Source organism: Mustela putorius, unplaced genomic scaffold (assembly GCF_011764305.1).
Source record: "Mustela putorius furo isolate JIRA1106 unplaced genomic scaffold, ASM1176430v1.1 tig00003867_pilon_pilon_pilon, whole genome shotgun sequence".
Classification (NCBI taxonomy): Eukaryota; Metazoa; Chordata; class Mammalia; order Carnivora; family Mustelidae; genus Mustela; species Mustela putorius.
In genome coordinates, this window is record NW_025422019.1 from 21,849,362 (window position 1) to 21,863,248 (window position 13,887).

General features: G+C 32.1%; 1 protein-coding gene across 1 annotated transcript in view; it reads right to left on the reverse strand.

The window, feature by feature from the left end:
* Positions 1-4,741: 4,741 nt before the first annotated feature.
* LRP1B (LDL receptor related protein 1B) overlaps positions 4,742-13,887 on the reverse strand; it is a 1,620,129-nt gene continuing 1,610,983 nt past the window's right edge. The window contains exons 89-91 of the mRNA XM_045066491.1: positions 13,370-13,514; positions 10,190-10,288; positions 4,742-8,734 (exon numbers count right to left, since the gene is read on the reverse strand). Coding sequence (XP_044922426.1) covers positions 8,594-8,734; positions 10,190-10,288; positions 13,370-13,514 — 385 coding nt within the window. The 3' untranslated portion in view covers positions 4,742-8,593. The remainder of the gene's footprint in view (positions 8,735-10,189; positions 10,289-13,369; positions 13,515-13,887) is intronic.

Consider the following 13,887-nt stretch of genomic DNA (forward strand, 5'->3'; position numbering starts at 1 on the left):
GAGCCAAAATCAAGAGCTGGCACTTAACCAACCGAGCCAAACAGGTGGCCCTTGATCATCTATCTATAATTCAACCCAGTCCCTGCTAATGGGACTGTTAGAAATTGTGGTGTTCTATATATCAGGGTAATCATCACCCCACTGATCCCAAACAATGAGGTCTTTATTATATATGACTGGTGGGTGACTTTGTTTTAGAATTCCTTCCTGATATTTCGCTTTGGCAGGCTCCTTCATATTTCCCAAAGCAGAGCTTGATACAAAGGCTTTATGCAGTTTATACTGGATAGTGATCTGGGGACTATGGAAGGAAAACTGGGACTAGTACGAAAGTTATACAGATGGGTATTTTCAAATTGATTGCTGCTATTTGAAACTTGGGCTGGTTTCTCAGAGAACTTCAGAAGAAACAGGAAGAATGAAGCAGAAAATTAGCTGTCTAAAATGAGGAAGGGGTATTTTTTATTGGTTAATTGTTGCTCTATTGATTAATATTTGCTCCATGGAGCAGTGACACCTTCAAATTCCCAGATCACACATGCCTGAGTTCCAGGTGGATTCCTGCAGACTTTCTTGCTCTCCCCATGGATGGTCCTTTTTCATTTGTTGTCAAATAATCGTCAACTTAGAGTGCAGCTTGAGTACAGAAGAACTGTAAACCTGGATGATGTGGGGGGGGAGCACATTCTAGAATAGATCATAAAAATGTTGGACCAGTGAGGAATAATATAAGAGAATTTATTTAACATCATGGGGAGAACATCTAGAACTTGTCTTTTGCACTAACTCAGAGATGCCCCAGGGCAGAAAGCAAGAGTACATTAGAGGCCAAATAATGCCTCTCAAATAACCTAATCCCTGAAATCTGTGCATATGTTACCTTACTGCTAAAAGGGACTTTGCAAATTTATTTAGGGTTGTGGACGTTAAAATGAAGAGATTTTCTAGGTTGGTTCAATCTAAATCCATGACCACTTAAACACAACGGACTTTCTCTGGCTGAAGGGGGAACGGATCAGCAACAGGGAAACCAGGGAGATTATAAATCTGAAAGAAATATGAAACATGGTTCTGGAATGTTCTGGGGAATCCCCCCCCTATATTTTTTATCAAGATGCAAAGCCCTGGGATCTGTATTAGAAAAGGAAGTGGGTAGCCATCCTTCCACTGAAGAGTCACTGCCCACAATCCATGGTACTACACAGTCTTTCAAAGAGTGATGCTGCCAGAAAATAGATACCTAGGACCCTTTCTAAGAAAGGGAAGTGGTGTGGATGCACTGAAGAAGTTTGTCTCTCTCCTGTTGAATTTATAGGTTAGAGCACAACATAGGAAATGATATTTGGGGATGTAGCTGAATGTGGATTACAGAAAAGAATCCTGGTACTATGGCAAACAGGAGCATTGACATTTTTATGCACTTCTTTGTTTCATTATTTAAGTAAATGAAAATATAGTGATATGAAAATGAAAGTAATCACACTGGGTTCTAGGAGAGACTCACTAGGATTTAAGAGGGAGAAATGGTCCAGGAGTTGTAGGCCTAAGAGAGATATTTAAGAGCCATAAAATTGATGGAACAAGTACATATTGCATAAACTATGTATATGGACAGCACTAGAAGTACAGTGTTTTCTCTGTAAATAAAAATCAGTAAATAGAAAAGAAAAACATAAGAAGGACCTTTGGCTATTACTACTTTTAATTTAATGGCCCAGGGACATGAAGGTATTGTTCCATAGGCTTACAGAATTGTTGAAAAAGAGAACTTTTGAAAACTTGTTGGTATTGTAAGTAGGAAACAGTTACTATGACACCTCAGCAGAAAGCCATGAGAAAAAAAATACACTTAACAGGACAAAAGAAAAACTAAGTTAAGAAGGAAGCTGAATTAAAAAAAAAAGAAAGGACTCATTCCTGAGGTACATGGATACATGAAAAATCAGTTTAATCTGCAGGGAAAAAGATCAATTAAAAATGCAGGGCAGAAACTTGAAAATCCCTTCTAGAATGAAAGAAAAAAATTATTAAAATGATACAAGTGTGAGAAAAAAAGACTTAACCTAAGAACTTCTGCGTATTAAATCAATTTGGACAAAAGTGATAAAAATATCTTGAAGAAAATGAATCTCATCTATAAACATTGTTTTAAGTAGACAAAATTAATAAAAAAACATAAGTGCATATGTGGCAAAATATTTTTATTATAATTTGTTTTGTGTTTCAAGTCTGAGGAGAAATGTTACAAAAAAAGAAAAATCTGTTTGGTCTCAGACTTATCCTTAACAACATTGAATACCAGCAGGCAGTGTGCGGCAGGTGCAACTTAATTTTGCAGGAAATGGAAAATCTCCATACGTTGAGTTGAGTTGACATTTGTTTTTGAAGACCTTAGAGAAATGTTTGTATAAATACAACAGCTCAGCAATATACCACAGATAAAGGCTTTTTGTAAGTATACTTGATGAAATATACCAATAAAATTAGACTTAAATAAAAATAAAGAATGAAAAAATCGTGTAGTAAAAGGAATGAAGATTAAAAAGAGAAACACTTAAATTTGAAAATATTCCAATTAATAAAAAGAAGACAAAAATATAAAAATACTACTTCATTTAATATTTGTCAAAATAAAACCACAAACTGCAGCAAAACTATGAGGGTAAGTTAGATTAGGGGAGTCTAAGAATATTAAACTTCTCATGTTAGAGGGGAAAAGAGAGAGACATTTTAAAATTTTGGATGTAATTATTAGTACATTTTTTAAAGTTAAAATTATTTAACAGTAAAACACATAATAAATAAATAACTTTCAAATCAAAAGACAAAAATAAAGCCATGCAATATGGAGTCTGTATAGGATAAACAGAAGCTGAATAAAAATAAGCTACCAAACAAAAGCCCAGGAAAGACATAAAAACAAATATTCTGTTATATTTTAGAAGCAGGGTAGAAAATTTAAATTTTTGCATGAGTTTACAACAAATGAAAATTCTTTAAAACGGTAACTGGTTATTTCTAGTGTTTTAACTTAGTGGTAGTTTTTCTTTTTTTCTTTATATTTATTTTCTAAATTTTCTAAAGTGATTTTTTTTTTAACAATAGAATAAGCAATATGGGATACAGGTTATAACAAAAGGCGATGAGGAATACTGGGCTTCTGTACTGTCACTTTGGATAGGAAAGAAAGAGAAGCAAATGGAGAAGTTATCACTCTGGAGAAGAGTAGTGACATCTGAACTTATAAGCCAGAGAAGCTAAACATGACTGAATTTTACATAAAATAGGAGAGAAATGCCATCTTCACAATTAACGGGTCATCAGAGTCAGTGTGTGAAAATATGTGGGGGTGTGTGTATTGTTGTTGTTGTGTATTTATATGGATTACCACAAATTTACCATTGATGCTGGCTGACTGCAAGGACAGAGGTTATTCCTGTTTGCAATCTCAGTGTTCAGTTACTTCCTAACATTTGACATTATCTACTGACAAATACAACTCACTCTAAACTTAAACTCTGTGTATTGTTTGTTTGTTTTAAAGATTTTTATTTATTTATTTGACAGAGAGAGAGATCACAAGTAGGCAGAGCAGCAGGCAGAGAGACAGGAAGAGAAGCAGGCTCCCTGCTGAGCAGAGAGCCCGATGTGGGGCTGGATCCCAGGACCCTGGGATCATGATGTGAGCCGAAGGCAGAGGCTTTAACCCACTGAACCACCCAGGCGCCCTGTGTATTGTTTTTTAAGTATCTCCATAAACAGTCTCATATTTCAAACTCCTGATTTTTTTCTCAATCATATTTCACAGTTTATTCTGTATGTAAAAAAAATATTTTCTCATTTATAGTTAAATTACTGACCTGAATAAGATGTGTATGATTTTTGTTATGAACCTTATCTTTTGAAAGTTTATGAGTTTTATTATTGGTTTCCCAAGTTACTATGGCATAAATAGCTAGAAATCAATTGCATCAAGATCTCATATTTTATGTATTAAAACTTCAGAAGAAACTACAGCTACAAAATTATCTTGGAGTGAACAAATGAGTAAAGCTTCAGTACTGCATTGCTTCAGTTCACTGTTATCTTACAAACCCCAGTAAAAGGGGCAGACTATCCATCAGAGAGAATAAACACATTCTAAACATAGAATTTATCAAATAGGCCATCTGTAGTACCAATCTTTCTTTTGATTTTTGATCACTTTGGATACAAAAAAATGGTAGCATTCACTAGAAACTATTTTTCAGAATAAGTTATAGTCATTGAGGTATAACTACTACAGAAAAGTTAAACCAAAGAACTCATTTCACTTCATTTCACTTCATTATGAAGTACATGTTCCTGGACCTGTGGATATTACATCATCAAAAACTAAATGTTGGTCTAAATAAAACTCTTTCTGTATGTTGTTAATTATCTATATCTTCTTCTTGATGTGTTAACTTTCTGGGTATATTAGCAATAGAACTGGTAGCAAAACAAAAAAGTACCATTTGCTCGCTCTTTTTGTTGCTTTTCTCACATTCAAAGTATATGGAAAAATCATTTTTTTGTGTGTGCTATATTATCTGGTAGTCATCTTCACAGAGAACTTCTGGAATCTCTCTTTTTCTTACAAGTTATAATTCAAGGATTTTTATTTAAATAATGATCCTAATTTATATCAAATTATATCATCTAATTTTGAAAAAGGTTTTGTTAAATTGATGGAAACTGGAATGTAGCATTAGGTGAAGAAAACAGCTTTAAAAAAGTGGTGAGCTATATTTTGCTCAACTCAGTGGGATTCCTAATCTTTTATATTTTAATTTTTAAAGTAATACTACATGAAAAGCTTGACTGTAAATAATAATAGTGTTCTTAGAGAGGAATCAGATTTCACATCATGATTATCTGTTTGAAGATATGGACGTGTGAGAGGCTTAGGGAAAATAAGCAGTGTATTTTTTTTTCCCTATTCCTTTCATCACATATACCAATTTCCTCAGTTAGGGTTTGGAAATTATGAGTATTTTGCATATTTTAGTTCATTTATAGTAGATATAACATACATTGAGAATTGAACTTCTTCATATCTGAGTCATCATAAAAACAGAAAGTAGCATTTGTACAAGAAAAGTACAAGTTTAAATCTCAATCTCAAGAACCAACAAAATAAGCATATAATCGAATACAAAACAAGATAAAACATAATCATAAATGGCATTAAATGGCCAAATAAAACACATGTATGTAAATTAAAATAGCCCAAATAAACACAAAACTGTGAGAGTTTCTAAATGAAACTTTCTCCCTTAGTTGGTTCTCCCTTTTTGTGTTGTTTTGTTGTTGTTGTTTTATTGTATAGGCACTTTACTAATACCAAGTTTCTATAACTCATGTATCATCAGTATTAAAAACTTAAAACTTGGAGGGAGCGCCATGATTCTCATGCTGAGGTGCCCTTCCTTCCTTCCTTCCCTCTTTTTGACGTCGCTATTTCATCTGAGAGCTTTTTAATAGTGGAAGGTAGAACACAGCCCTAGACCATTTGTTCTTCATAAGTGTAACTTTTTTCCTCAGAAGAAATTTGGCAAAGTCTGTAGACATTTTGGTTGTTGCAACTTTGGGTGGTGTCAGTAACGTTTAGTGGATAGAAGGCAGAGATCCTGCTAAATATCCTTCCTTACAAAGGACAATAAAGACTTAACTGGGTCTAAATGTCTACAGGTTGGAACCACATACTTTGGATGAATAGTCATTTTAGATAAGAAGGAGAATTCACCAGGAAGCATTCATTTTTAGAGAATATGTTCCATCAAAGCTTGAAGGAAGGTTTTAGGAAGTGATTGGTTATGGCATTTATAAAGAATGGTAAATGCAGAGGAAAATTATACACCTGAATTTCTTGCATTTATATGAGTTTTTGCATCAGAGAATTGAAAGAGCTAGAGCTATATAAGTAGAATAAATTTAAGTAGTTTAAAAATTATCTTTGTCCTGTAAAGATTGAAGGCAAAATAATTGCAAAAAGAAAGACTATGAACTCTGATGTGGACTTGAATGAACCAGCATGGGATGGTGAAGCATAATGTGGACATAATGACCATGATCATGTAGATGGGACCTCAGGGTTAAAAAGTATATCCTGAATTCTCTCAACTATGGTTTTCATCAATGCTGTAGTGAGAAACCAGGTTGTTGTGCCAGACTTTGGGTGTTAGTTATCTGTATATCGTATATGATATGTTAATATTTATAACACTGGTAATTGCATCAAGATCATCTCAATCTCTAAGTTCTGTTTCTTTCAAATAATAATTTCAGTTACATTTATAAAGCTTTGATATAAAAAGTCCACTTTATATAACTCAAAGACAGCTCCAGTAAATCAGACCTTCCTGTATTGCTTCTCCAGCATGATACTCCAGGATGATATATACCAATAATCATTCCACTTACAAAATAATGCCTACACAGAATCTAATGGAATCTGAGTTTTCCATAAAGTGCACTTCCTGAGAATGGGAAAGGCAGGAAGAGCTTTGGCTTATTTTAATACAATTGTCACACTACTGTGTGTATAACCTACCTCTCTTTCTATTGCATATAAGAATCCATAATAAACAATATATCTTGGGGGAAAATACAAAACAAGGAAAATGTTTCTGCTTCAAGAAGAGAGAAAACGCTTTCTCTATTGTGCTTTTAAAAGTGATGTAATGAAATCAACCCAACCCAGAAAGTATGCTCTAAGGATATAACAAAAATTATGTCTCATGTTTACTAAAATAGTTTCCTACGGATATTACAGTCCACAAAGAAAAGAATTTTCTTACTTTTAAAAACTACCCAACACAAGCACTTAAATATGTAGAATTTCATTTAAATAAGTCAGTCAACAATTTTTTATAAAGTCTTTAACACTTCATTGTAGAAACATAGGCAAAATGACTATTATAACCAAAATGAAAAATACTGTTCAATTTAAAAAATGTACTTAAACAAGAACCTGAAAAAGTTTATGATATGCATAACATTGTTCAAGCAAAATTGCACTAGTATTACATAAATCAATAGTTTATAAAGGCCTCAATATGGCAAAGTTTAGAAATAGGTAGTATGCATGCACATAGTACAACAAAAAGTCTCTTTATAAAACAGCAGTTTTTTAATGCTTGTACAAAGGGATAAAGAGCAACCACAAACATATTTCATCTGTTAGGTTAATACATTATGACAGCTAAAAGTCAGTCATGTCTATCAGAGGAACAAAAAGCCCTCCATACCTTGTGAATAAATCTTTTGTGCCTTTAAAGATATCTGTATAAAAATGCTATCCTTTTTTTATACAACTTAAATAAATCGTACTTATTTCAATCAAAATTTGAAAACAAACAAACAAAAAAGTGAATGGGGTCCATGTGTTTTGCATAACCAAAAGAAACTAGAGTACCAGAGTAACTGGTCAGCATTTACACTCTCCACCTTTGATTATAGACAAATAATTGTTCTTCTATAACCTGTTAAGTCCCTTAAGAATATATTTTGATAGGGCAAATATTGGATTAGTCATACTGTATACTGAAAATATTTACCAACTACTCTATACTATAATGGCTGCTTTACCTCTTTCTCTTGACCTAGCAAAGAGAATGCATTCACATAATTGAAGTTCTGTCATCAATTTGTGTGCTTATATATTATTGTTCTGTGTTCTGTGTGGTAAAGGATTGGGTTAATCTTCCACAAAATGCACATGACTAGGAAGAACTTCCTAAGGCATGAGTACCCATTGGCCTATTGTGCTCTAGGCTGGCTATTTACCTCAGGACTGAGGGAGAACAAAAGGTCTTATCCCATAGCAAGTGTGGTCTTTCCACTTCTGGTTATATTTTTGCTATGTTCTACCACCTAAATGTAACTGTTGTTTATAGGGTGTATATGTTTAGCATATCACATACAGTCCATTAAATTTTGGCAAATGTAGTCATAGGTATTCATGCAAATTATTAATTGTATATATTTTTAAAGTTTTTCCTCAGAATTTTCATCTATCGCTTGGCAATCTAAGACTAATTTCAAAGCAGGTGATGCTGGACTTGTGAGGGCTAGATATTTTCAGCAGTCTGAATCAACCTTAATGGGCACAAAGAAGAGAGTTGACCATTCAATCATTCTTCCATCAGTTTAAATGGAAAAGTAAAATGACATTGTATTACAGCTTTCAGACCATATAATGAAAAAGTGCCGAGATTCTCTTTGTTGATTAAGTAGAAACAAAAAAGTCCATATAAAATAGATTGCTCATATTCACACTACAAAGGAATATGTTGTTTTTAATTTTAACAAATCCAAAGGTGAATCATATCAGCAGCATTGTTGTAAATTGTATTGTAGTGCAGTTTTTTTTTCATAAAAATACCATACAAATGGTCAATCAATAGTCATCAGCAAAAAGTAAAACCCAGAAAACTCAGAAAACAATTAACCAGGAGAAAGATAAAGAAGGAGGTAATGCTGATGCCAAAACAAGTATAATACTGTTGGAACATACAAAAGTAATCCTTATATTTTATACATTTTTACAGCATATAAAAGATATCGCTGATTATGCCACTGTCTCTCTTATCCCGATTTCTATTTTCTTTGGAAGCAGTTCTTTCCTTTCATCAACACTTCCTAAGGAGTTCCGACAATTTTGCCCATCCATATATAGTTTTGCATACACTGGATTGGAGTAATTTGTTGTCTGCAGGAGAAAAAAAATAGATTCAATTTTTATCATCAATTCTGACCACCTTAATTATTTTCTAGGATATCTGTCTTTCAATATTAACACTTATATGCAATACATTTAATTTTCTAAATAGTAATTATACATATGTAATTTAAATTCTATTTACAGGTTTTAGTTGACTTTTGTTTGGTATTAGATAAAAACATAATTGTACATTTTTCAGGTAAGTTGTGAATCTAAGTAGAACTTTGACATAATAGTAAAAGCCCAAGGATATCTTTGTGAAGACAATATTTACTGAGACATTATTTAAAAGCATAAAACATTAAAACAAATCATCTTATTTCCAGTCCATGTGTTTGCCCACTTACTACCACAGCAGTGGCAGGAAGGAGGTGTTTACAGAAAGTAATCTAATTGCTTGAAGCTTATAATTGTTTCAATAGGAAGTTAAGAACCAAAAAGAAAATAATAATAAAATATATTGGTGGAATAGACTTTAAAATAAAGAGTATTTTTGCTTCAAATAACTCATATGTATTTATTACTGGAAGTACTTTTGGACACTTCCAAGGAATTGTGAAGTTCATTGTCATCTTAATTTTCATAGAAACTCAGAGCACTTTGAAGTAGAATTGAGACATACAGAAGTGATCTCTTTCAGTTGAAAAACATACAATGTTTATTATTTTATTAATTGCAACTTAACCCAAGAAATCATTGCCTACTTTTTGTTTAGTTTTGTCTTCCCAAATGCAGAACACTAAGTCTTAGTTCCAACAAAGAAACATATAATCTTTGAGCCATGCAAATGAAACAACCATGATAAAAAATGAGAATGAAAAACAGCTTATGGGAGAGAGGTATGAGAGAGAACATACTCATCCCTAGGAATTTTTATATCCCTATTTTGATCCCTCTTCCTTCTACCATAAGCCATGTAACAAAAAATCAAGTACCTTCCACTACAAACTAGTTATTTAATTAAAAAAAATTTAAAAGTGGTCTCATTAAGCCATTTCTAATTTCTCAACATGATGCCACATTTTGTAGTATATTTTTATTTAAATTGACATCAAAGTTGCAAATACTAAACAAAACATCTTAATAGGAAATGAATAAAGCCAAACATGAATTTAAGTTTAAATTATTCAGTTTAAATTTCTGGCTAGAGATTTCTAAGAATAACAAATACTCATTTTTATTGTTAAAGTGCTGTGACATTTTCAAAATCAGCAGAAGAGATATTTCTACTTAATAGCTTGTCTAAAATGATAACATGTTTTCCATGAAATCTTGCATAAGCAGGACATCTAACATAAGCCTCTGATTTTAATGCTGTTTTGAAATCTCTTGTTAATTAAAAACTCAATTAAAGACAGCCCCTATCTAAGTCTAGCCATCATCTCTCATTGCGAGGGGTTCTGTGATGGAATGGATATGGAATAATGAATTTTCTTCTCTCACCCCAGCAGTTAGTGGTCCTTTCAAATCAGAGTTTAAGTAGATGGGAGGCGCTGTGTGCGGAAGCTTGAAAGCACTGGACCCTCCCCCTATATACCTGGCCTGTATGTAAACAGAGAATTTTAGTTTCCAATCTAATATCATAGAATGATTTTCATTGACATAAACTCATATTAAGTCATAAAAATAGCATAAAAATTCTCATTAGCCCTGGGACACAAATGGTGTGTTCATCATAGCTTTAATAGATTGAGAAAAAAACATAAATATTGGATCTGTGACTTTAAAGTAGACATTTCTGTTACATACAGCTTACTGATAGACACGCCATACATCAAGATACCTCCATACATTTCTATTTATTTAACTTCATCCTTCCCAAATAAAGCACATCTTTGTTAACCACTCTGTGAAAAATATACAGCACTCCCCCACTTAAGGTTTTGTCCCTTTGAAAAGTTCTGATGGTAACCCATTTTGAACACTCAAATATATGACTGCTTCTAATTAAAGATTCATCACCACTCTATATTTAAAAAGAATTAAAAATGTTACATTTAAAAAAAATCTTTATTTTGGAAATCTGACTCTCCAGATGAATTATTAATTAAACTAGTTCACTAAGTCTCTGTACAAGAACACTGACTTTTAAGTTTTCTTGGATCTAAGGGCAGAATAGCCAAACTGGTACACTCATATTTGGGATGAAGTATTTGTTAGTGATCCAAATGGGGGGGAAAACTAGGCAAAAATTTGAAAAGCATAAAAAATTAATGTACAAATTTGAAGAAAATTAAAGGTGAATTGAAAAAACATTAACTATTGACTCTTAATGAATAATCACAAAGTTTGGGATGGGGGCAAGGGTCTCAGAAAAAGATTTTAAATATAAAATCAGGTCAATATTGCCTCTTCATTTTCTCCCACAAAGTTTTCATTGAAAAAATACTGAAAATAATCTAAGTAACATTTGAGATGAATTTGGACATAAACCCAGTGAATACTAATTTCCTTTTTTGTAACCTTCAAACTGTTCTGTGATTGCCTCCATAGTCAAATCTTTTTTTCAACTTTACTTACTCCTCCAGTTATTTTGATTAGAAGGTATGATTGAAGTATAAATTTTATTCATTTTGAAAGTAATGAAAATGCTCTATAAAATCCTCTTTATGTGTAATGCAGTTTGTATTTAATCACATCAGGACTATATCAAACCATCACGACTCAGCAGATACCCTATGAAAAGCATTAGATTATTAAGGTTGCTTTGGTGAGGTCCTCTGCTTTCTATAAGTGTTTATACCTATTAGGACTAGCTGTATCTTTTGCAGTTGCTTCTTATGCAACAATTCATATTTACATTTCAAAAATCAGAACCTAGCTAGACTCAGCCATCTAAATCACATTAATGTAATTTTGATCAATCAGTCAACAAATTGGTAAATAAATATTTATTGCATGTTATGTGCAAAGTATATTAAAAGTGTATCTGAGGGGCACTGAAGCATAGTTTTATTTTCCTAGAGTAAATATGGAAAAATTTTTAAATGGAATACTAAAAAACCATTTTCTTTAAGTATCCAAAATTGGCTTAATTCTATCACTAGGAATAAAAATGATGGGGAAAATGAGAACTCTCCTTATGAAAAGTGTATAAAGTATGTCCTCATCAGTTCATATTATACTTACAGACAGTGTACTTCTTCCTAAGAAAAATTCAAAGAATATCAGAAGTCTATTATTTATCTTCTTCATAGATAAGTTATCAAATAACAATGTGTACTATATATAAAGTCTTCCATTTTTTTTAAAGATTTTATTTATTTATTTGACAGGCAGAGATCACAAGTAGGCAGAGAGGCAGGCAGAGAGAGAGATGGGGAAGCAGACTCCCCGCCAAGCAGAGAGTTTGATGCAGGGCTTGATCCCAGGACCCTGGGATCATGACCTGAGCCGAAGGCAGAGGCTTAAACCACTGAGCCACCTAGGCTCAGTGGGTTAAGACCTAAAGTCTACCATTTTTAAAGTAGAAAACACTGAAACTTAGGTTTCTAAGTTTTATTTCATTAACAATTTCAAATGTAGGAGTTAATTAATGAATAATGAAAAATAAATATAAATTTACTTCTAATTAGGAAAAAGTCACTCTAATATCCTCTGATAGTGTAAAAAATTTATACATGCACTAATAATGGATTCTTTTTCTGAGAAATAACTATTTGACCATTGATTTCAGGCTCAGACAATCCGGCCATGGATTCAGTACTAGCCTGAATGTTTGGGACTCTGTTCAACATCTTTGGGAACAGCTATTGCTATGAGTGCAAACCCATTTGGACACAGATTGTTTTTTGTGATTATTTACAATGTAAAGGTGCATTTTGAACAAAGGACGTTTAATATATCAGAAAATAAATTAGCTATTCAATAAATGAATGAATAAGCTAAGAAAAATCATTCCATAATAGCAAATTGATGTTCTTAATTCACAGTAAAATAGTCTATCATTCTCATATAAAATATAAAGATAATAAAGTATAGTGAATCTTTGTGAGTTTACTTTATCAGGATAATTGTATCATTTACCTATTTCTCTTTAAAGCTGCTAATCTGAGCATATAATAAGAATAGAAACTTTACCAAAAGATTTAGGTTTTTAGGCTGTGTCTATCAATGATACAACTCAAATCGATAGGAAGGCTATTATAGTAGAAAATATTTTTCAAAAGTAATTTGATTATGAACAAATCCAAAGGCACAGCTTAGTTGAATCAATGAAATACTACTAGAAATAAAATACCTGTTTTGACAATGAAGTCCTGTACTCCTTTTATTATTAAAAAATAAATCAGTATTTTTATACTAGGCTATACATTTAGATATGCTAGAATCTCAATGCATTTGAGGTTCCTTATACATATAGTTTCCTCATACATGTTTATCAACTTAATGAATGAATACATATCTATTTTCCAAAACATGTTTTTTCAACTTCATGCTTCAGGTGAAAGCAAGCCATAACTTATTTTTTTTCTTTTAAAAAAGACTATAACATTCAATATATCCTAAAATTCTTTACTGTAACTTCAGATAAAAGAAGTGCTGATAAAATTCACGACTGCATTATAGATAAATGACAGAGAAATGTTAGTGCTTACTGTCTGCCATCTTAAAACATATTACCTTTGTTGCATCTACTATAAAACCAGGATCTAGAAGACCTCCATCGTTGTGATCATGATCCACCTCATACATGTTATAAGATGGATTCCCAATTTCTACATTGATTCCTCCATTGATAATAGGTTGTCTTCTAATAGTTTTTGTCCTAGAATATGTGAACATTAATGTAAGTGTAAACTAACTCAATATTACAATCATGATACATAAAGCTATCACATTCATAGATTTACTGACTTAATATAACTCACAGAGAGTTCATAAAACATATTCAAAACAAATATTTATCTAGTCATGAAAGAACAAAAAAAGTCAATGTGATAAGTTATTTCTCTAAATTATTTAGATTTGACAGTAAAAAATGCACTTGGAACATATTCCTCTTAAATAGCTAATACATCAGTTGAAACAATATTCACAAATTCATTATTTTTTTAAATGCACTTTTACCCTTTATTTCTGAAAACTATGACTAAAAAGTAGTGATAAAGAGTCTTTGAAATAGATTGTTTTCTTTTTTA